Source organism: Lagopus leucura, unplaced genomic scaffold (assembly GCF_019238085.1).
Source record: "Lagopus leucura isolate 7727_CA_CO unplaced genomic scaffold, USGS_WTPT01 Super-Scaffold_100034, whole genome shotgun sequence".
In the NCBI taxonomy this organism is placed as follows: Eukaryota; Metazoa; Chordata; class Aves; order Galliformes; family Phasianidae; genus Lagopus; species Lagopus leucura.
This window is the reverse complement of record NW_024962283.1, coordinates 2,926,426-2,949,119: the sequence shown is the minus strand read 5'-3', so window position 1 is coordinate 2,949,119 and position 22,694 is coordinate 2,926,426. Positions and strand designations below refer to the sequence as shown.

Here is a 22,694-nt window from a genome sequence, read left to right as displayed (position 1 = left end):
AACAGAAGGGAGTGTATGTAGGAGCCCAGCACTGCCTACACCACTGAAACAGTGGGAAGAAGCTGTTTTCTGACAGGGCTTTTCCTGTGGCTGATGACATGACCTGAAAACATGATGGTCCAGACAGCAGGATTACTCCGAGGGGCCTGTATGGGTAACTGAATGATTCCTTAAGTGGTGCAGGAAGCTTTTCACCAGTGATCCCTGTCTGTTGTTTGTCATCCTGGTAGAGAGAAAATCTTGCAAGTGGTTTAAAACTGCATTATTGTTTTTGGTCTCAAGATTTGAATGAAGTGGGTTTTGTTCCACCAGAGCATCTGTTTCTAAGATGGTGGGAAGAAAAAAATATTTTGGACTTCAGGAAATTGTCCAGGCAGCCAAGCTTGCTCTGTGGGAAGTAAAGGAATGGTGAGATGGAGGAGCAGTGGAAGTGGGCTCTGCAGATTTAACCATTAAGAGACATGGTTCATCTTTACTTATTGCTGAAGAGTTTTAGATGTTGTTTGGAGCCTCAGTGTTGGTGTGGGGTTTGAGAAACAACTTTATGAATTCTAGTTGTAACACTGCAGTGCCTCGGAATGAAATGAGAAGCTGTTTGCTGATTTCTTAAGACCTTTAACCACTTCTAGTATAAAATTGCAATGTCTGTGTATAAAGCTTTCCCCTTATATTACTTCTCAGTGCTGTTCAGTCTCCTTATAATCATGTTTAATATCACAGCAGCAATTTGTTGTTCCACAGTCTCGGAGGAGCACTCATCTTAAAAGCAGGTCAGTTTGCAATGGACTGAAATATAATAATAAAACAATAGCTCTGCATTTCAGCCACTCTGTACTTCTTAGGGAATTCTATAGCTGTACTTTATAATATTCAGAATGCTTAAATGAGTTTCTCTTCATGTGAAGGGCTCCCAAACTTGAATGGAAAACTTCCATGCCAAACCCTGTTGCAATGAAGTAGGTGAGAGGGGAAGGAACTGATTTTTGTTGTTTTTTTCTTCTCCCACACTGAGTTTCTTGAATTTCTTGTCTTGAGCATTGGCCAGTGACAAGAGGGCAAGATGTCACAATACATCTATTCCATTAAAGTTTAAACCTTGATCTGAGGGACTTCTTGAGCTGAGTGAATGAGCATGGAAGGGTCAAAGGTACACCTTGTATGACTTTAGTAAACCTTCAGCAGGGACTGCCAGCATTGCAGGAGTGGTAGTTGGGCTGTGCTATATTGGACTTCTCTTTCTGGTAAGTACCGTTGCCTGCTTAATAGAAACAGATGTGGCAAAGGTTTGTGGTAAGATTTTCATTTGTGACTAATTAAGAAGCTATGGATGTGATCCTGCCATGAATTTAATTTCAAAAGGGTGATGATACTTCCTAGGAGTTTAGAGTGGAATTCTGTCTTTTCTTGCACTCTTTCCAATGTATGTAGTTCAGTCAGCCATAGTTAAGCGCAGAAGTACAGGGAAGAGGTTTTCTTTCTAATTTAGGATATATTGTTGTCACCCAGCTGGATGCTAAAAGACGTAAACAATTTTGTTATTACTCAAAGTAAATAGACCTCTGGGTGCTCCATTCACCATGCAGGTGAGAGCAGAGCTCTTAGTGTGAGACAGGAGACCAAAAGAGCAACCATAGATACAAAGGGCCCAAAGAGCTGTCTGTGTATCTCAACATCCTTGCAAGAATTGTTTGAGTGACAGATAAGGGTGCAGTATTGGACTTAATGAGTACAGAATGGGGAACTCTGTGGGAATTGTATGGATATTTGTATGTGAAATGTATATAATGAGGGCCATTGAACTCTGAGGTGTGCTTTGTGGAGAGATCCCTGTGCACCCAGTGCTGTAATAACCCAGTGTTGGCTTTCTAAAAAACTACCCCTTGGTTTAGACAACGTTCTTGGTTATGGTTCTTGGTAAGAAGCTGCTTCATAGCTTGAAGCCAATAAAGAGTTCTTGTTCTTGAGTTGTCCTTTCTGCTATGAGATGCAAGGGAAAAGAAGAATGATGGAGTATGTGGGTGTGGGAACAGCAAGTGCAGTCTCTCCCCTCTTGCTGTGTGCCATAATGTTTACCTGCCTTGGCTCTGATGGAAAAACCACATTGTGTGCAGTGGGGAAACGAGGAAAGAGCTCTTTGTGGGATTAAGAGGTTGTGTATAGATCTGATGCGCCCCCCACCATATGGATGGAAATGCATGCATTTGTGTGTATGTAAGCACCCAGTTTAAACCTCCAGCCAAACACCATGAATTTGGGTAACCTTTTTATCCCAAGTCCGATCTCAAAGACCAATTTCTGCTCAAGGATTTCACAAATGATTGGTTTTTCTTGTTGTTCTTTCTACCTTAAGAATAAATGATTTTTTTCACTGTGTGGAAGCGGACAGATTTGAGGGGTTTAGATTCCTAAAATCAGTAGGGGGGCTCGTTGAGCCACTTATTGTACAGAATTGCTGAAGAAATGCTGTTTAGTACCAGAGCATGTAGTTATTGGTGGCAGATGATGCATTTTCTAGCTCTTGGTGTCAGGGAAAAGCACTGGGTCCTGGGTGGCACTGCACAGTTTGTGGTAGGGCTGTGCTGCCCTGGCTCACAGGTGGGTTCCCAAGCTTGGCAGAGGAAATCTAGCCCAGGGATAACTGCTCTTTGTGCTGCAGCCTGTTGTCTGAAGGCAGAATCAGACCCTCTTCTGGGATTGGAAGGGAAGCTTTGATAAGAAACAAGCTATAGAAATGAGCAGCAGGAGCTTTGAGGCCTTGGTGCTAGTGGGGGCTGCTAGTAGAGGATCAGATCAACTCCATACAGTGCTGTAACAAAAACAAAAACAAACTAATAACGCCAAAAAAAAGCAAATCCACAAAACACTACAGAAACCCCCGACCCGTTTACAGGGGAAGAGTGACATCTTGTGGGCTCAACTTGCAGTTCTCCACCAAGATGCAGCGGTCACTTCAGCCTGAGCTGGGGCTCCCTTCCATGGCTGCCTTGCTGCCCAGACATGGGCACACAGCTCACAGGGGCTGTGAACACACAGCAGGCTGGTAGTTGAACGTTAGGCTGTATGAAACCATTCTCGGGTGGTGTGATGAAACATGCAGTGTTACTTCTGTGTCTCCAAAAGTACTTAGGGAAGCTTTACTAGATGAGATGAAAAGGCTTTAAACCACTTGTGCCTGTTGTACATCAGACAGGAACTTCCTTGGTTTCTCTTTGCAACCCCAGTGAGATGAAGGATGAACCTTGTGGTGTTTTTGGTCTAGCTGTAAAACTTGAAGTGTCTAATGGGGAAATCTGTCTTAATTGCTTGTCTTCTATTGCAGCAGCCAGCAGAGCAGCCACGATGACGACTCATCCCGATTCTTGAGCCCTCACACACGTGACGACAGGTAGGGCTGGCAGCAGCTGAACTGCAGGGGGTTTCTGCAACCAATCCTGATGGGCCAGGCTGGTTGAGACCTCACTTAAGTTTGCTCTTGGAGTTATCTAGCAAAAAAAAAAGTCTCTTGCATTTTTAAATGTGATTTAACAGGTCTTAGCGATGTCTGAAAAGATGCATTTTCATGTTGTTAATAGCAGAACGTGTGAGACAAATGCATCACAAGCAGCTCTGATCCTTGAAAACGCACAGGTGAAATTTCATATGTAATTTTTCAGCATAACATGAATGTTGGCTGTTTTATTCTACTTGTGATGTGTTGGGACAGTTCTTGGGTATTTTTTGCAATGAGGGCAGTGAGGCACTGGCACAGGTTGCCCAGAGCAGCAGTGATGTCCCATCCCTGCAACAGCTAAGGTTAGGTTGGATGGGGCTCTGAGCACTTTGAGGGTCCCTTCCAACTCGAACAGTTCTGTGATCTGAGCTCATTTGTAGCAGCTATGATGTTCAAGAAGAAAAGTTTCTTGTGCTTAGGGTTGATTTATGACTGCTTTAAGCTGCAGCACTGGCACGGAACCTGTTGAAAAATGAATGCTTATTTTGGTGTGTGATTTATTATTGTTACTCTGCCCAGAGCCCTATGATTAAGGGTTTTGCTGTATCTTGTAGTTCATCTTGTGAGTCTGAAAGTGCTTCGTTTCCTTCTGTGCCCTGAGCCTTTCTGTCCTGGGTTGGCTCCTGCAGGTTCTTTTCCCTAATAACACCCTGGTCTAGGTTTTAGATTCTACTATTTTTTATGCTGTGACTGTGTTGCATTTTTCTTTAATGTTGCAACTGTGGATCATGGCAAAACTGACTGGAGTGCATGTGCTGGGAGTTGGGGAGAGGTGCCTTTCTGCTGCTGCGTAGTGCTTCGTGAGAAGTATCTGAATGTGGCTTGTGCTCGATGTGTGCAGTCAGAAGAGCTGTGCTCCTGCTCTGTTACTGAGTTACCCACCCAAGCTGTCCTTGAGGCCAAAGGCCCTTTTTTCTGACTGCAGCAGGGCAAACTCTTTGTGAACTGAGATTCCCCACTGATGTCAAAGACCAATGGATTGAGTAAGGACTGAGTATCAGCTAAGGAAGCATCTGAGGAATCTCTCACTTGAGAGAACATTCCAACCCTGGAGAGCTAATTAATATCCCAGCAGAATTTGACTCTGAATTAGTACTTGGTAGTCACGGCTAACCTTCTCCTCCATATGCTTCCCTCCAATTATCAGTCTCTCTGGTGCTCTGGAGCCTGGCATAACTGACTGGTGGGGAGCAGTGTTTGCAACTGGTAAATAAAGAATCTGACAGCAAAGCAGATGGATACCTCGATTATACCTGGGCTTTCTATATAATATTGCATGTTGCTGTACTAACTGGTCTGGGATTTCATAGGTTTAGTAGAGTTAGGCTTCCTTAACACTCAGATGGGGGTTTTCTGGGCATGGAAAGAAGAGGCACTTCCAAATTGTTCCCAGGTTTCATATGTAGATTAAACCAGAGCCCTTAGCCTGGTGTTGAGAGCATCTTTGTGGCTGGAGGAGATGCGTGTTTGTTGGAGTGCTGCCGGATATCAGACCAGAGTGATGGTGAGCCTACAACATTCTTGCAGCGTGGACTTAATTTCAAGTCAGTTTTGCTTTCACAGAAGAATACTGATCCTAAAATGACCCATATGGCTGCACTTCACAAAGTAACAGCTTCACTGCTGCTGCCTCCCTTTGGATAGCAGAGACTCTTGCTCAAGTCACTTCATAAATGATTTTGAGATATCTTTACCGTTTCTTGTAAAATGCGAAGCTGGATGTGAATTCAGCTAGCAAAACTATCAAGAGCTTGCTACCTATTATCCCTATTAGCAAAGTTGGAGGTTGTTTCTGAAGCACTGTGAATCTACTAGACTCTTTAAGGTGCTGGTCTTTAACACTAACAAAGGTCCTCCATCCATGAGCTTTAACCTCTTCTCTGTGTTACACTGGTGAAGGCCTACAGGCAGCTGTGTCTGCTTGTTTAATTGATGATATAGGAGCTCTAACTAAAAATAACTAAGAGGTTTCATAAGTCCTGTAAGTGTTGACAAAAGCTGAAGAGAAGGGCAGAAGAGGGAAGAACAAGAAGTCTTGTAGTGCGCACCTTCTCTTGGCGTGCTGCCTCTGGCATCACAGGCAGGTGCACTGCAAGGAGCAGAGAGAGAGCATCCACAACAGTTTGCCTGGAAAAGGGCTGAAAGAAGCTACTCCAGCCAAAATGAAAGGATGCTGAGTTGCTATGTGGACTGTGGGATTTAAAATAAAAATGGAGAGAAATGCATAGGTGAAGATAACTGATATGTGGACTAGGCATAAGCAAGATCTTAGCCTGCATGCTCTTACTGTGAATTATGGTACCAGGGAATGCTGCTCATGGAGTTAACTGCTCAGTGATGGGATTCCAAGGATCGTGCTCCAACCCCTGGGCTCTTCCAGAGAAGACTCAGTGTTTGCTCTGCTGGCAGATGCGCTCAGTGTTGGCTAATGGCTCCGTTTCTTGAGTTGTGAGCGGTCTGTCAGCTGGTGAATTGTGAAGTACAGCCATGGTCCAGAACCCACACCCTGAAAAGGTGTCCTGCAGCACAGCAGTGAGGCAGGTCTGTCACCTGCACGTGTCTTCTCTGAGGAAAAAGCTTTCCTTCTGCAAAATCATGTAAGTTATGTGCATCATGTCTGGTTGCTAATGCTGGGAGGGAGCCTGTACAGATTTGATTTTTATGGTAAATATGTGGGTATTTTCTGGAGTTATGGAAGGGAAAAGTGAAGCTAGGAAGACTTAGTTTTTGCCTGAGCTTGGAGCTCAACTCCCTGCTCTCTGATTCTGGGTGAGTTTGGATGAATCATTTCAGTGATGCTGCCTATGAAATAAGGAGGAAGATTTTCTTACCTCACAGGAGATGGATAAGAGATGTTGGATTAAGCTGGTGGGTTGCTGAGGTACTGAAGCACCACAACCATAGGAGTACGAAGTGGTAGAGCTGAGTTGATGTCCAAATAGTTGTTCTCACAAGCAACTTAAAGTAATTTGGAGTGGGTAGGGTTGGGATGGAGACAGCTGGAGACCTTGATGTATACATATACATATCCTTATCTTGTGACAATGATTAGGGAACTATGTAAGTTGCCTTGAGCTCTGGATTAAGTCTAAGGTCATGAGCCTGCTTGTGCTTGAACCAAGGACTTGTTCTTCCTTGTGGCATTGAGGTGCCTATCAGTTTTAGGGCGCAGAGATACTTTAATGAAGAGTTTAGGCTACTGAGCTGGGGGGGAAATCAGTCCTCAACGTTGTATGTAATCTAAGGGGACAAAATGCTAAGGTGGAGGCATAAATGTGGGAGGTATGGGGATGGAGAACAATAGGGCACAGATCTGGGAGAAAAGCAGTTCACTTCTTATGGGTCTTATTAATAAAAATGGAAGAAATGAGAAAAGCTACTTCTAAAATGCCCCGGATTTTTATGCCCTGCATCTTAATTAGCCCCCTACTCTGTGCAATAACTTATTCTGGTAATTCTGGGGATGTGGGGCTTGTTTTACCTTTGCATAATTTAATAAGAGTTTCCTCAATGGATCAAAATTGAGGACTTGCAGAAGGATTAGAGAACAGCTTAAGAATGAGACAAGCTGAAGAAATTCTGCCATTTGAGTTTGCAAGAAGTTGTGCAAAGATTGGAGGGAGGACAGACATCTTTTGTTAGTGCCACTGTTGTATTTTAGGGGGATCTGTTTAAGAAGCTAGGAGAAATTCAGTGTTTCAGTAGCGTACTCAGGACTTACTTATGCTGCACCTTGCTCTCCCATATCCTTTTTCCCCTTTACATGAGGAGAAGTTGACATCCATTAACTCTGCTGATTCAGTTGGACTTGATGTTGAATTTGTCACACAGGAAAGATGGTTAACATTTAGTCAGAGCTCCTATCCTCCCTGAACCCTCCTCCTCACCTCCTTGCTGCTGATTGCTGGGCCCAGCACTGATTCTGAGCTGCAGAAGACAAGAAGAGCAGTGTAAGAGCAGCTCTCCTCCACTTGGGCTGCCAGATTTGCTGCTGTCAGCAGAGCTATTGTGAATGGAAATAGCAGCTGCCCTGTTCCTCATGCGCCAGCATTGTTCCTTCCTTTGAAGATGGGCTGTTGTTAATTACAGTGTGCTTGAAGCTGCTCTGGTGGATAAGGCAGGCTGCTACCAAGCAGATGGAATAAGATGAATTTCTTCTTTCTGTGTTTAGCTGAGAAGCTGCTTTTGCACCTGGGTGCCAGCTCAGTGGTTCTGCCCTGTAGAGGGGTAAGCAGTTTGGGAGAAAAGCGTTCATCCCTTTTCCCTGAAATCCTGGTGTTCTGTCAGTGAAGATAAGGATGTGTTTTGTTTTTCCATTCTTACTCTCTTAATCTTAAGGAGACTGATCTTGAGAGCACTTTGTGATTTTGAAGCAAGGGGAATCCACCCTATGCTTCCTCCTTCAGGACAGAGGGATGTGGAAGCACGGGCACCTCCTCTGCCTGCCTGGGGCCAGCAACCAGGAGGAGACCTGAGAGGATGAACTGGCTTTCTTGTGCCCATGTGCTCAGTTGATGCCACTGCTCAGCATGGCAGTATGAAGCTTCGAAGAGTTTAGAGCAATTGGCAAACTTGAGAGCAGGGTGATTTCATGCTTCCTATAGTAATGTAACTCTCGGTGTTAGCTGGTGGCTGCTGGTGAGAGGCAATTTGATTGATATCACAGCTTTTGTACAGACAGTAGGTAGAGTACATTCAGAGTCCCAACCATCACTGAAAATAAATCATTCTTAAAATTTGGCACTCTGTTCCAAGCTGCTGTGGCACAAAGGTATCTGCCTGTTGCCCTTTTGAAAACTCAGTCAGCTCTAAGCTTTTAGCATGAGAGCATCCATGCAGATCAGTAGTGGAACTTCACAAGGAAAGGAGTGATCTTACACCAAATGTAACAGCAGGGTGAAGCAGGATTTGGATCTCACATCTCAATTTCCTTATCAGTTCTGTCTCTACTGGACTAGTGCTTTATTGTTAGGTGAAACCCTGCTGTGCCTTGCATATCTCTGAATGCAGAGGAGTTCTGACAGACCTCATATGGCTGCGTCACCAACTCGTGATGCTCAGGAACAGGAGGAGGAGGAGAGGTTCTAATGTGTCTCTTCTCCCTTATCTGTGATGCAGGGCAGACTCCTTGCTCTGCTTTTCTGCCAGTTCCCAAGAGCAGAGGGCTCAGTTGTGAAACTGTATTTCACTTGGAGGCCTTCAGCAATGGTCACCCTATCAGCCCTGCATCCTCTGGGAGCATTGGGATGTTCACACTATCACAGCTTGAGGGATGCAGAGGTGGGGGGCAGGCTGGAACCTTTGGCATTGCTGTAAACCATCCCATTTCACAGAGCTCCAGTTCACTAGGCTGTCAGCAGGCTTACATGCAGCATGCTTTTGGCTGCTAAGCCCCTTGCACGGATTCACCTTGCAACAGAGCACTTACTGTGCCTCAGAGCAGTACTGCTATAAAGCAGCCATCAGAGGGTTTCAGAGGACTTAATTGATTTTAGTTTCTCACAGCCAGAGCTCAGGCTTTTGAATGTAGGGGAGTGAGGCTTTTTGAGGGAGCCTGACACTTAATTCAGGTAGTGGTTGGCCAGGTTTATACAGTGATGCTATATAACCTGAATTAGACTTTTTTTTCTTCACAACTGTAGGTCAGAAGTTCTTAAGCTGTGGAACACATCTCTTTGTTGTATAGGTAGCTGCATAAGCTGGGATACATCTACATATGTGTCCTTCCAATTATATTGCGTATATGCAAAGGTGGGTTATAGGAGTTGGAGCTGTACCAGGGGTCTCTTCTTTTCAACACATAAAAATGAAGTGGTGGTAGAAGTTTTCTCAGAGCACTGTGTAGGCATTGCTTCTGTCTCACTGTCAGAGAAACCCACCTTCCTTTGCAGAAAGTGTTTTAACTGAGATCTCATGAGAAACCTCCGTGCATTTGCAAGTCCTGTAGGGAGCTTACTTGGCACTCCTGTTGCAGAGATAAGATCTGGAAGCATGTTCTTCCTTTGTATTTTGTGGAATGATTGATGGATGAATGCAGTGCAGTAAAACAAAGGTGTTATTTAAAATAAAGGAGGGGAGGAGTGGGCAGAGAGATGATGCATAGCTCTCCAGGTCCCTTCTTCACAGCAATTCTTCCTTGTGATGAGAAAGAAGCTCAGGTAAAAGCAGTGCTTGAGGTCCCCAGTTGCAGCTAGGGCCCTGATGTGTTGTTTAGGCGTTACCTGCATGGAGCTCCATGTCTAGGTGTACATCGAGACACACAGTTGGTAGAGAGGATGGTACAGAAGAAAGGGAACAGAACCTGTCCTTTAGCTTCTTGGTGGAGAAGCTTGGAGCCAAAAAGCCCCAGATTTGAAGATGTTTCCCTCTTCAAATGCTTGCTGAGAGCTGGAAGTGAAGCTTTTATGTTTCTTAATAAAAGATGAACTTGTGCTGCCCAAAAGAAATCTCAGTGGGAGAGGTGACTGTTCTGTTAGTCAACTGTGCTACAGCTGAGCTACAACTGACTATTCAAGTAAGGAGATGGAACTGCTTCTTGTGTCTGAAGGAAGTGCATAACACCTCTTCTGCTGTCTACAGTGCTTTGTAATTGATGGCAAGGGATGGGGTGAGAAGGGTGCCTTGAGGTGTCAGTCCCTTCAGCTGCTGCAACTGAAATCTGCTTAGGTTGCTGTTAAGGTCTCAAAGCTCTCAAGCTTTTCCTGAGAGCCTTGAAGATGAGAAATATCTGCTAATTTGTAGTGACTTGTTGGGTGTGCAGTGGGCATGGAAAAGAAGATAACTACTCAAGAGAATAGCTGGGTTAACTATTCTAGGCTAAGCAGGTTAAAACCCATCTGTTGAGCCAGTAAATGAACAGGCAGGACTGGCACATATCAGAGGGGAGAAACTGGAAGCTTCTTAAAATTTTAATGGAGTTCTTGTTGCTTTACTGTGGCCTTTTTCATGCTTTTAGTGCTGTTTATCTTTGGCATATGGAAGTATTTGCAATGTTTACCTTGGAAAATGTGTGCGTATTTGCATTTCATAGTTGGCTGCCTAAGTGGGGAAATACCAAGCACTGAAAACATATAATACAAAACAAAGAAGCAGAAATGAGATTGGGGCTGTCTGGGAGTTCTGTAGTGTTTGATTCTTGATGCATTCCATGAATGCTGGAAATAAGATGCTGTTTGGAAATGCAGTGCACAAAAAATAATGTAAGGAAGAGGCGGTGAAGCATTAAGTGCTTTACAGAGAGCTGTTCTTGCAACTTTGGGTTTTGGTTGCCTCTTTTCATAGGCTTTCTCTCCACCCTGAGATTCTGTCTCCATTTAGCAAAGTGCTCAACCCAACGAGGAGCTCATCTGTGTGACCCCCTCATAGCAGGAGCATCCGTAGCAGGTTTGAGTGATGCTGTGCCTTTAAAATTGAATCGCTTGTGATAGAAGAAATCTGAGAGCACAGAAAGGAAACCAGTGCCTCTTGCGCAGAGCAGGCTCTTTGGAGATTTCTCCATTGCTCTGCATTCTCACCAGCCTGGTCACTGCTCCTTCCCTTTGGGGCCAAACGGCAGCCACTAGGATAGCATCGATGAAAGCCATCCCAGAGCCATCTTAATGGTGACATTACATCTTTCTGCTGTGGACTCTGAGGTCACCAATCTGTGCCTCTTTCTCCCCAAAACTGCTGTGTGTGTGTGTAAGCCAGCTGGGATTCCATCTTCTGACTAAACAACGTTTCGCTCCCTCGCTGCTGAAGCAACACTTGCTCAGGTTTCTGGGGAGCACATGGCATTTGGACAGACCTCCCTATGCTGATGACTGTAACCGTGTGAGTGCTTACCGACCTCATTTCCTCCTTTCCTTCTCCTCCTTCCTTGTTTATCTTCCCATCTGTTTCTTTCTTGGCCTTTGCAGAGTATTTGTTGTGCATTTCGGTGATAAGATGGCAGCATGCGTCTCCCCACTGCGCCATGCATCGTAACAAGGTCAGCTGTTATCATGGGTACTAACCAAGGTCTGTCCTTGAGCCCCTCTGCTGGACCTCTGCTTTTCTTTGTGCTCCTGCAAGTTTCACTTTGAACTCTTCCTTAAGCCCTCTCTGCTGCTGGTTCTCCCTTCCCTCTGAAGTACCCCACTGTAATTCTTTGGTTGTAGAATGCCTTTGTGCTCTTTCCCTTACCCTTTTCTTTTTGTTTAGATAGAGGGTCGTGTGTAAGCATGGGCCTTGCTTGAGGGATGCTGGTCTGTCAGAGTTTCAGGTGTGGTAAGGTGATGGTATTTCTCTGTTGCGGAAAAGGAGTAGCTTCACTTCAGGCTTAGACATGGAGGTGCTCAGATTTCCTACCTATACTGAGCCTAAGAGGCTGTTGCTTTCTCTGTGCAACAACTGCCATGCATCAGTGCCTTCAAGCTCAGAATCATTCTGGGTTTCTGAATGAAGGGTGGCTTTGTGGTCTGTGACACAGTGAGATAAGTCATCCTCTGTATCATACCCCTAATTGCAAGCAGTCACCCTTTGTTCCACCTTGGTGATGCCATTTCTATTGGAAGGCCCCTCTAACATGTAGGAGTGTGGTGTGCTTGGGCTGAGATGCCTCTGTCTGCAAGTTGAAGGCTTTTGTCTGAGAGCTGTGTCTGGAGCAGCTGCTTTCTCTGATTCAGAAACAAGAGGGCTCTTTTTCCTTCAAGACTTTGCAGTGAATTTCTCTAGTTGCTCATTCTTGAAGTCAACACATTGTGCACATGTTCCTGCTGCAATACTTCTCACCCCTTTATCTGCAGCATCTGAAGTTATTTTTTTGCCTGGGAGAAGATATTGCATTAGATGCATGGGTCAGATCAGTACAGACAGCTTTGTTTCTCTGATGTGCTACCTCTGTGCCTCTATGGATTATCTTTTTAAGCCGTGCCAGCCCAAAGGCTAAAGTTCATATCTTATTTAAAGATTTAGCTTGACATAACTGAAAGCTGTCTTATTACAAAGGATCCAGGCTGTCAAGCATTTCAGAGCACTCCGATTTTGAGAGATCAAGTGTTGAGCATTATACACTCATCCTGTTGTCAGGCTTGGGCACGATGTATCCCATGCCATGAGTTACTTCAAGTATCCTGACCTAACAAAAAGGAAGGTGATCACTCCATAGCACGTGTGCCCAAACTATGAAGCCTTACTGCCTTCCTGTTGCTTGCTGCAGGTTACTTGCAATGGAAGGTAAAATTCAAAGATGGCTTTTCAACTTCCTGACAAATTGAGATCAAGGAGTTTCAAGGCATAATCCATATGTTGTGAGTCACGAAGCTGTCTTTTGTTAGCCTGCCTCTTCTCACAGTGAATGAGCCTTTTTTGGAAGGGCTGTTGCACCGTTGTAGGCAAAGGCAAGTTTGAACTCTCAACCTTCCAAGACAATGATGGGAAGAAGAGCCAGAAGACTGTGTGTGAAAGCACCAGGCCTCTTTCGTTATAGCATTGCTCTGAATCATCCTGGTTTCCCTACTCTGCTGATATTGATCATCTTTTTCCTTTTGAAAAATATTCTTCCCTTTCTAAATCTTTACAGGAAATTACTTTCTTTTCTTCTCTGTACAGAGAGAAGCTTCTCTTCATGTTATTTTGTGATAGCCAAAGTTCTCTCTTTCCTGCTGCAATACTCTTCAGCCTTGCTCTCCCTTCCAAGACTCTCAGATGTAGTTTTCGTGCCCTGCTAAACCACACTTGGCATAGAAAGAAGCAGCTTAGATGCACTTTCTGTTCTGCATATGGTGTGACTACACCTCCCATGATGCCAGGAGTGCAAAATGCATATTTTATTTCTGGAAATGAAGCCTCACGTGACTTCCCAGCTGCTGCAGCAAACAGGGAACTCCCTTCTGAGGTTTTTTTTCCCTGGGAAATGGAGGTGTGTCCTAGCTTGCAGATGCTGTGATTGTGTCTGACAGCAGAAGCTGTGGGGCTGCAGAACGCTGCTGACTTTGGGAAGGAATTGGGAATTTATCCATCTGGCTTGTTTTCCTAAATGCTAAGGTGCAGAACAGTCAAACTACCTCTTCCATACGTTCAGCTGCACTTCATAGTTTTCTTTCTCTCTCCCCCTAATGTTCATTGTTTTATTCCCTACCCTTCCCCCCCACTAGCCCTCTCACTAACAGGGTTTTGTCTTGCCTGCATATTCCACAGAAGCTTTGTATCCATCATGTGGGTGCCTAAACCACTCATGTTTTGGTTCGTGGGGATCTTTGGGGCTTTGCAGGCTCACACCCCAAAGTAATGCAGTGCTGTAGCTGTATCTATTCATAGAGCTTTGGATCCTTACCCAGAGCTCAGTGTGTCACACTGGGTTGTTAGCTTCCGAAAAGTGGACTTCCTCAGGAGATGTTTCCTGTTTTGCTCTTAAGTTCATGAGCTGGAATTAGCTGCTGTAGTGAGAGTGCAGAGTGGGAACTGGGCTTTTTTTCTGGAAAGCAAACTGTTTTTTATGAGGAGGTGACTAGGTGAAAGGCACCAGAAATACACCCTTTTTATATGCATTTAATAGAATATAGAATGTAGTACATTTAATTCAATAAAACTCAATGAGATTGCTTTATGGGGTGTGTGCACGTATGCCTCTGCACAAGAAATGAGTAGCACAGCTTTGCAGAAAATAGGTAGCTGCCCTTGAATTCATGTAAACTGTTGAGTGCATTGTAAATTACATGGCGCTGCCCCCTGGGCTTTGTGTACTGTAGTGTGCAGTGCCTGCCGTGTGCTGGAGCACTGCTTGCTGCACTGCTCTATGAATAAGCACTTTCATGCAGTGATGTTTCTAGCCCTTAGAGGCTCTTAATTTGACTGAGCTCTGCAGTGGTTTTTTTCCAGCCTTCCTCTCCCTCCCTCCCAGCCCGGATTGCTCACGTCTCTCTGCTCTGCCAGCACTGGGATGCTCTGACCACTCGCATGCAGCAGCTCCTGGCTGGCTCACCGGCTCCAGCCTGGTTTTGTGTCTGGAGCAGACTGGGAAGAGCGAGAGGGAGAGGCTGGGTGATGGTTGGGGCTGGCTGAAGTCACCCCGTGCCACCAATCACTGCCTCAGCAGCTCCGGGTGCCTTTTGACGCCAGCACAGATTCAGCTTAGAGGATGATTTGATATTTGCACCGTCTGAGCTGACAGTGTGCACCACAGAGTTCTTAGTTTTAGGCCCAGTCATTTCTGTGTGTTATCCTGAGGTGAGTGCTCTCAGTAGGGTGCAGATGACTAACCTCCACCTTTTTTTTTTCTCTGCACGTGTTAATCTCTCTTTAAATGGTCTCTGCTAAGCTTATCTTCTCTTGCAGCATTGCTTCTCTGCCTGTCTGGCTGTCTTCTCACGCTTTCCTTTCCTCTTCCTCCTCATCTCACCTCATCCCTCTTCCTTTACCCACTGCGCTGCCCAAGCCCCACTCACCACTCTCCTTTCTCCTGATTTCTGAAGCACCCACGTTAGTGGTTTGTTGCCCCTCTCCCCTCGCATAGAGCAAGAAGGAGGAAGAGCAGCATGGCCTCTTACCCCCAGGCAGGGGTGGGTCGTTGCCTGCTCCTTGCAGCAGCTCAGATTTGAAGTCAAGGGGGAGGAGGCAGGCTGATCCCCAGCATCCTACAATAATTTGGGGGGGGGCAGCAGCAGGGAGGGCTGCCAAATTTCATGGATTTTTGTGCCAGCCTTCAGTTGGGAATCTAAATTGGGACCATCAGCTTGAGATGCTTTTCCTTTGTTTGGGGACAGCATGGTGAGCTCTTCCATGACCTCCATGACACCTGTCAAACTGTCTGTCCTCTCTTCACCCTCCTTTTCTTGACTCTCCTTTTCTCTCCCCCTTTTTCTTCAATGCCCTTGTTTACTGATAGGCCAAGCAGAAAACATGGAGACGTCTGATATGGCGACAGCAAAGGTAGGATGGAAATGCTGCCGGCCTCACTGTGCGTAAGTGGTTTCGCTTGGCAACTTCTTACTTCTCTCACCCTTTTTGCTTTCTCCAGACCCTGTTCCCTGAAGCTGGGAGTGGTTTTAGTGCTGGGGTTGGCAGCAGGGTTTGCATTCCAGAAGGAAGTTGGTATTGGGGCCATGCAGTGCTTTGCATGTAAGATTTCAGATAGAACCTTCCAGCCTTAAAATATCGATGCTCCAGGCTGATGTGGGGATAGGAGAGACATGGGGGTCTGCATTGCTGCCAGCGGCAGGGCTTCTTTTGTCCAAAGGAAAACCTGAGGAGAGAGCCGGGATGCTGGCTGCAGCCTGCACTGCTGCTGTATGAGAAGGGATCGCTAGAGGGTGCTTAAGAGGAAGGTTTCCTACCGAGTCGGTCTTGTGGAGCAGAAACGCCTTTTGGCAGCTTAATTTTCTTTTTTTTTTTTTTTTTGGGTGGGGGGGGGGGGCCCGGGCGGCGAGAAGGACCTCAGGGGAGTGCTGAGTGATGCAGCAATTGGAGCTTGTAGATGCATCCGCCCTTTTTGTGCAAGGCTTCTCTGCTGGCTTTGCCCAGGCTGTAGGTTCTGCTCTCTGGGCTGGCAGATGGGAAATGTGTGGGGATGGAGGGGGAGAGGGTGAGATAGAGGAGGGAGATGGATGCTACACATGGCTTCAGCATGCTCCTCCAGGGAGGACTGGGAAGCATTAAGCCAGCTCACTATTAGATGGCTCTCTATCATAGCAGGGGATGTTGATGGTGTTTTCATAGCAAATGGTTGTCTTCTGTCACGAGCCTGCAGCTTCACTTGGCATCGCAGCAAAAGTAATGTGCAAATTGTCTGTGGACATCTCTTGGTGTGCTCTTGTGTCAGCAGCGTTTGCCACTGAGCAGGATTGAGAAGGCAGAGCTTGGAAAGATTGGGAAATGTCATTAGTGGTTATAAAGCACCTGCACTGAGCTGGATGCTCAAGCCTGGCAATGTGGTGGTCTGTGCTCCAGGAGGCACCTGCTTCACATGGAGGTAGTCCTCAGTTCAAAAACCCATGGTGCTGTCCAGATTAAAGGGCTTTGTCCTATACCTTAGTTAAAATTCAAGTAACTATTTTCCCTTTTCCCATTTATTTCTGCTGAATACTGTGTATTTTCCAGTTCACATTGCCGTAATTCCCTCAAGATTGCATGATGCTTATGAACAGCTGCCCTGTTTAGTCCCAGGACTGAGCTAGAGGATTTGAGTTTGTGGCATTAGTTAATAAATTCTATGAAATGCTTCAGGGTAAACATAATTTTATAAAGGCAAAATCATTCTCACTATCATGTTTGCGTAGACTTCAGCTACCTGTCACTGCATACCCACAAAGAATTGGAGGAGAAGGCTTAACTGGTTTATTTCTGTCAGCCTGAGTGCTGGGAGCATCCCAGGGCTGTAGCACAGGATGTTGCTTACTTCCATGGTTGCTCTCCATTGTATTGCACCACTGCTTCCTTTGCTGCTGGGACACCTTCCAGGGCATCTCAGGAACTGGCATTTCCTGCCATGCCAGAGAAGGGTCCCACATTGAGTGCTTCAAAAATAGAGGCACAGTTTTGAGCAACTTAAAGATTGTGGCTTTAATCTTGGGATGATCATTCACTCATGTTATAAGGCTTTCTGGAACTGCTCTTGCAATCAAACACTGCTTGCCCTGTGCATGCTGTGGGATGCTCTACAGTGGGATTGTGACACGCTGTCCCATCACCTCACAACTTGGCTTCTATACTGTCCCAATAAATGTAGAAGCACTGTTGTGTTGTGGTCTTTTTTCTCCTGCCCCTTGCTGAGAACCAGAGGGTAACACAATTAACCCATTAACAAAGAAATTTGGCTTGACGTGATGCTCAAATGCTTCCCAGGAAAGCAAGAATCACCTTCCAGGTAATCAGTGAGTGGAAAGGTGGAATATAAGTCAGAGAGATGGCTTCCATTCCCCTCACAGCAGAAGGTTTCTGCTTTCTGCACTGCAAGTGTGCACACGGCAAGTCCTCAGTGCTGCTGGTGTGGTGCAGAGGTAATTAAGCACCTGATTTACGTGTTCTGTCTTGAAGGAAATCTGTTTGTCTTATGAGCTGTAACTCGAACAATGAGTGAAGTGAGAAAAGATGCCTGTTAGCAGTACCTCAGGGCTCCTGCATGGGGATGTTTGTTGGCTTCTATTAGATGGCTCTTGCTGAGACTGGGACTGCTGAGGGGAGTAAGGGGAGAAAGATGATGGAGTAACACAGAATAACTGGCTGCTGTTTTTTTTACACAGAGGGTGGTGAGGCACTGGCACAGGTTGCCCAAGGAGGCTGTGGATGCCCCATCCCTGCAGGCATTCAAGGCCAGGCTGGATGTGGCTCTGGGCAGCCTGGGCTGCTGGTTGGTGACCTGCACACAGCAGGGGTTGGAGCTGGATGAGTGCTGTGGTCTTTTCCAACCCAGGGCATTCTGTGGTTCTGTGAGTGAAGCACTGCCAAACAATAATGGCTGGTAGGATTTTTCAATAGTGGTCTCTGTGCTTTTAGTTCAACCTGGGCCCTGACTGCAGAGGTGGCACAGCGCTGGACACAAGCATTTAGTTCTTCTTTCATCCAAGGTGGGGGTCAGAAAACAAAATCAGCTCAGTTTTGTGTATTACAGCCTCTTATAAAGGGTTTGTTGTTGCAGGTCAGGAAAATACCCATTCTTTTTTGTAACCCCCTTTTCCTGCTGCTCAGAATCCCTGAGTCTGTCTTTGGTTTGGGAAAGCTGGGCATGTTTTGATGTTGTTGCTGTATTTAGCGTGTGTATGCTGTTTGACTTCCTCATCCTGACCAGTGCTCCCCAAGGGGAGGCTGTGTCCATGGTGTTCTTTCTCTGGATCAGAAATCTCCCAAATGCTGCTGGCTGTAGGCCAGGATCCAAATTATCTTATTGAATCCCTATTGAAGTTGATGGGAATTCTGCTTGTAGGGAGGGACAGGGGATGAGTTGGACACTGTGTCTGTTTGTTGTGGTGGTAGTTGCTGTACATAGTAGTAATTATGTACACAGTACTTTGCAGCCAAAAAGATGGGATCCCTTTCCTAAACAACCAAAATTCTACTGCAGTAAGGAAATAATTTGCCTTAGATATTTTACAATGAGAAGGGAGATGATGAGCATCTGATCTAACATCCTGTATGAAGGGCAGTCCTTGGTGCAAATACCCACCTGGCTCCATGTAAATAGGTAGACTGCAAACAAATAGAAAGAAGAAAGAGGAGGTTGGACTGGGGCAAAATAATGCAAAATTGGAGTTGAGTGAGGGGGGGGGAAAAGGTGATGCAGTGATTGGTGTGTGAACGGGAGCTGAGAACAGAGCATGACACTGAACAAGATGTGGAGTTGTGATCTGGGTGCTGTGGTTAAGCATTGGAACTTTGGACCCCACTTCCTTCCTCAGATGTGAAGGAACCAGGATTTTGTGATCGTTAACACTGGCCGGATAGGCGCCCACTCTCAAACACTTCTGTTTTCAACCACTGCACTCATTCTTCTGAAACATCACAACAGACAGAAGTGAAAACTCATTTACGCTGCATTCTTATTTTCAGTTACCTTTTTTTTTTTTTTTTTTTCCATTCACCTGGAAAAAGTTTTTGCCCAAAAGAAGGAGATTTTTTTGAGGGCTCTTTTGCATGCAGGACGTGATTATCAAAGATGATCTGTGTTCACATTGACACAATACACAGCCTGCCCTTGGAGCTTCTATATCACAACATGAGGAGCATCTCCTTGCAGTGCAGTCTCACATCAATGAGAAGACACACAGCTTGCCCAGTTCCCAACCAGAGCTTTATGGCAGAGCCAGAACTGCTTTTGATCCCTGAAGGCCCCGGTTCTCACGATGCTTTTCTGCTTTCCCATTCTCCTGCTCTGTGGGATGGATGCTCAGGATGGAGTAGGTAGATAATTTATCTGGAATTCAGCTTGCTTGTGACTTCTAAGTATTCTTAGCATTGTGGAGGTGGGCAGGGTGGCTGCACGGAGCCTACCTCTCTTGATATGTACACGTGCTCTTTTGTTACCCTATTTAAATGTTAATATTCCTTGTTCCTCTTGAGTATTGCTTTGCAGATGAAGGAGGAGAAAGGAAAGGGTTTGCCCATGCAGTTCAAACTGCCACGGAGGGAGCAGCTCAAGGACTGTCCCCACCATAGGTGACATAGGGTCACCTATGAGCATGGGGTTTGCTTTGGATGGTGACCTGCAGTCCTCTCTCCCTCAGGCTGCTGCTGTGAGCATTGCAGAGAGCAGACTGCAGCTGTGATGGAGATGGCAGCGCCTGCCAGTCTGCTCATACAGATACTTCCCACTTCTAAGTGATCTATTTCCTTTGATAATTTCCTAACTATCACGCTACTCTTCTATTTTTTAAAGTAAATGACTGCTTAGCTCTTAATACCTTTCTTGCCTGAGCTTTGATTTCTAAACATGTGACTGCAGCATTAGTCTGTCCCAGATTTGCCAAGCTTGCAGGTCTCCTGACCCATTTTACAGCATTGTGATTTGCTTCCCTCCTTGCAACCTGCGGTCCACAGATGTGCAGCATTTCATGGTGAGAAGCAGCTCTGGAGCTGAGCTGAGGCCAGGCCAGGCAGCTCATATAGGATGGACCAAATGAGGGCTGAGATTTGAGTGTTTCTCCCATGTTGTTTGTGACATTTGGAAATGCATGTGTAAGTTGTCAGTGGGTTTTGTCTGGAAATAAAAAGGCGTGCTGCAAAGCTCATGTTCCAAGCAAACATTTTAACTGCTTGAGAATGGAGTTTTATCTCAAACTCCTTTGCCTGGCATGGCTCTCCTGAGGCACTCACTTCTCCTCAGCCCTTCACAGATGGGAGCACAGGGCAGCTGTGGGCAGGATGCAGTTCCCCATTCAGTGCTTCCTTCTGCAGACAGCTCAGTATTAAATGCTGAAACAGAAAGTGCAACCTGTCACAAGCCTGGGGGAAGCCATCTGGATGGGGTTAGCATCGAATTGCTTTTTCCCTTTTACAATTCAACTTCTGAGAAAGGCTTCTCAGCATCACTCGTGTGCTTTCTGAAACTTCTGCCCCCTGCTGAGAATCCAGTTTCCTTTCAGCTGTGGGTTTTGAATGCCAGAAGCTATTTCTAGCTGAAATCAGAACTAGAACTTTGCTTCTGCTTGTGCTTCGGGGGCATCATTCAGGGGAAAAAAAATAAGTCTGGTGCTGCTCTTGAGCGGGATGAGGTGGAGGTGAGGAGGAACGTTTGGTGCTTTGTACAGGTTGATGTGCACGATGTGTCAGTGATTCCTGGCTACTCAGGCCCAATTTCACAGAAAGCTTTTTAAACCAGAAGAGAAGAACTCGTCCTCCCTGCTGCTACCCGGGGAGCTGCATGGAGCTCAGGCTGTTGCAGGTGGGGATTCTGTGTTGCAGCCATTAATAGCGGCGTCACCCCTGCACTGTGAGGTTTGTCATTCAAGGTGTCACAAAAAAATCACCTCCCAAATACATCCTTCAGGCTACACCGCAGAACCCCGAAGCGTCAGGAGAAGAAAAGGAGGGAGCCGGTATAGGTAACGGGCGCTTCTCCCCTTTCTGCGTCACTCGTCGCCCTGCAGCTCCGGCTCGCCCCGGCCACCGCCGCCGCCCCCCATCACAGGAGCAGAGCACAGAAGCGGAGCCCAGGCCGGTGCCGGGGGCGGGCCGTGCGGTGCCGCACATGCTCAGCAGGCGGCGGGGCGGTTCGGGAGCCGGCGGTGCGGCTGCGGGCGGCCCTGCGCCTCTCGGCCGCGCTCGGGGCGGGCGCCGGGGGCGGGAGGCGGCGGGGCCGCGCCGCTGGGGGGTTCGGTGGATGGAGCGCGGCGGCCGGCTCCGCTCCAATATGTCCTGGGAGCTGCGGAGCTGGCGGTGGGCACGCGAGGACGCGGGCAGCGGCTTCTCGTGACTGTACTGATGAAAGGCTTCAAGCTCGCCTGGTAAGCGGAGCCACGGGGGCGGGGGGAGCGCTCCCGAACGCCGCTCCGCCGCAGCAGCCCTGCGGGCATCCACCGAGTCCGCGGTGCTTTTCCTCCTGCTCGGGCGTCTCCGTCTCTCTGCGCCGTCCTCTGCTCCGGGCATCTGCTGCCTCCGGGCCGCCGCTTTTCCTCCTCTGAGCGCTTTCTTCGGGGCTGTGCATGAATTTGCATCCCTGGATGCGCGCACATCGCATCCGCGCACCTGAGCGCCTGGAGCGCACGTATTGAGCTAGAGAAAAGAAAGCTTTTCCCCGAAGAAAGGTGGAGGATATGGCTTGTGTCCTGCGTGCGTGGAATGGCTTCTGCTAGGCTTGTCCTTTAAATAGCTGCTTTCGGGGATATACGCACCTTGTCGACATCTTTCCGTAAGGACGGCTGGGAGTTGGCAGCGCCCTGCAGGTACCGCGGCGCTCCGGAACGCCGTGATGCTCCGGGGGGTTCGGGGAAGCGAGCCGGGCTGCACCGGGGGGAGCGGAAGGGATGGGTGTGGAGGTGGAAGCTGGGTGTGTGTCTCAAATGTTTGCCCGTAAACATTTTAATTGCGTTTTTAAGGTCAGTGTTCTACATACGTAGGGGATATACAGTGCAGTTATGCATACGGTGTGTCTAATAAAACTCAGCTAGCAGAGATCTGTATAAGATCTTGAGCATGTCAAAAGTACCCAGCTGCAGTAAATAGCCTTTGAATTACAAAGATGAGATCAATTTAATTACAACTTTATCAGATGGGAACGGTTCCATCGTGGAATGATGGAATGTGACTTTGTAATTTGGATTGAAATCACCGAGGGGATGACAGGAGCAATGAAGGCCTGTTTCTTAATCCTCTTCCTCTCTAATGGTAAAGGGAGTCATCAGAGGGATAACGGCCTCTTGCTGAACTCTGCAGTTTCACATCAGTTTGAATTTAGTACTCTGAGATCCTTGCCTATGAAGTGTGAGAAAGCAGGAAAGTTATTTTTCGTTTGTTATTTTATTTATTGTGGTTATTTTTATTATTATTATTTTTGCTGTGGAAGAGAAGCAGTAGGGCACAGCAGTAGGAAGCATCCTGTGCTGGGCCCCAGGGGACGGGCTGGAGCCAGGGATGACTCAATAGGGCATCTCTTCTGATTTCTGTAATTTGGCCTTTTATTTAATTGCAGTTAGAGCCTTTAGAGTTTTCCTGCGTGCGTATGACCATACATAAGGCAGAGTATACAAAAAGCATAGCCTGTGTAGCTTTTTTGTCCCCTTTTGCTGCTCTACGTGGTGTGCAGTTGGGCTGATGA

At 46.6% G+C, this 22,694-nt stretch overlaps 1 protein-coding gene across 5 annotated transcripts in view; it reads left to right on the top strand.

Moving 5' to 3' along the window:
* The first annotated feature begins 3,323 nt into the window (after positions 1 to 3,323).
* Positions 3,324 to 22,694, top strand: part of GRAMD1B (GRAM domain containing 1B) — a 73,680-nt gene continuing 54,309 nt past the window's right edge. For 4 of the 5 annotated variants that reach the window (XM_042882432.1, XM_042882434.1, XM_042882433.1 and 1 more), the window contains exon 1: positions 21,281 to 21,384. In XM_042882432.1, the coding sequence (XP_042738366.1) occupies positions 21,362 to 21,384 (23 nt within the window). In that variant the 5' untranslated portion in view covers positions 21,281 to 21,361. Of the gene's footprint in view, positions 3,386 to 21,280; positions 21,385 to 22,694 lie in introns of those variants that run through there. The other variant, XM_042882436.1, reaches the window with a different exon arrangement.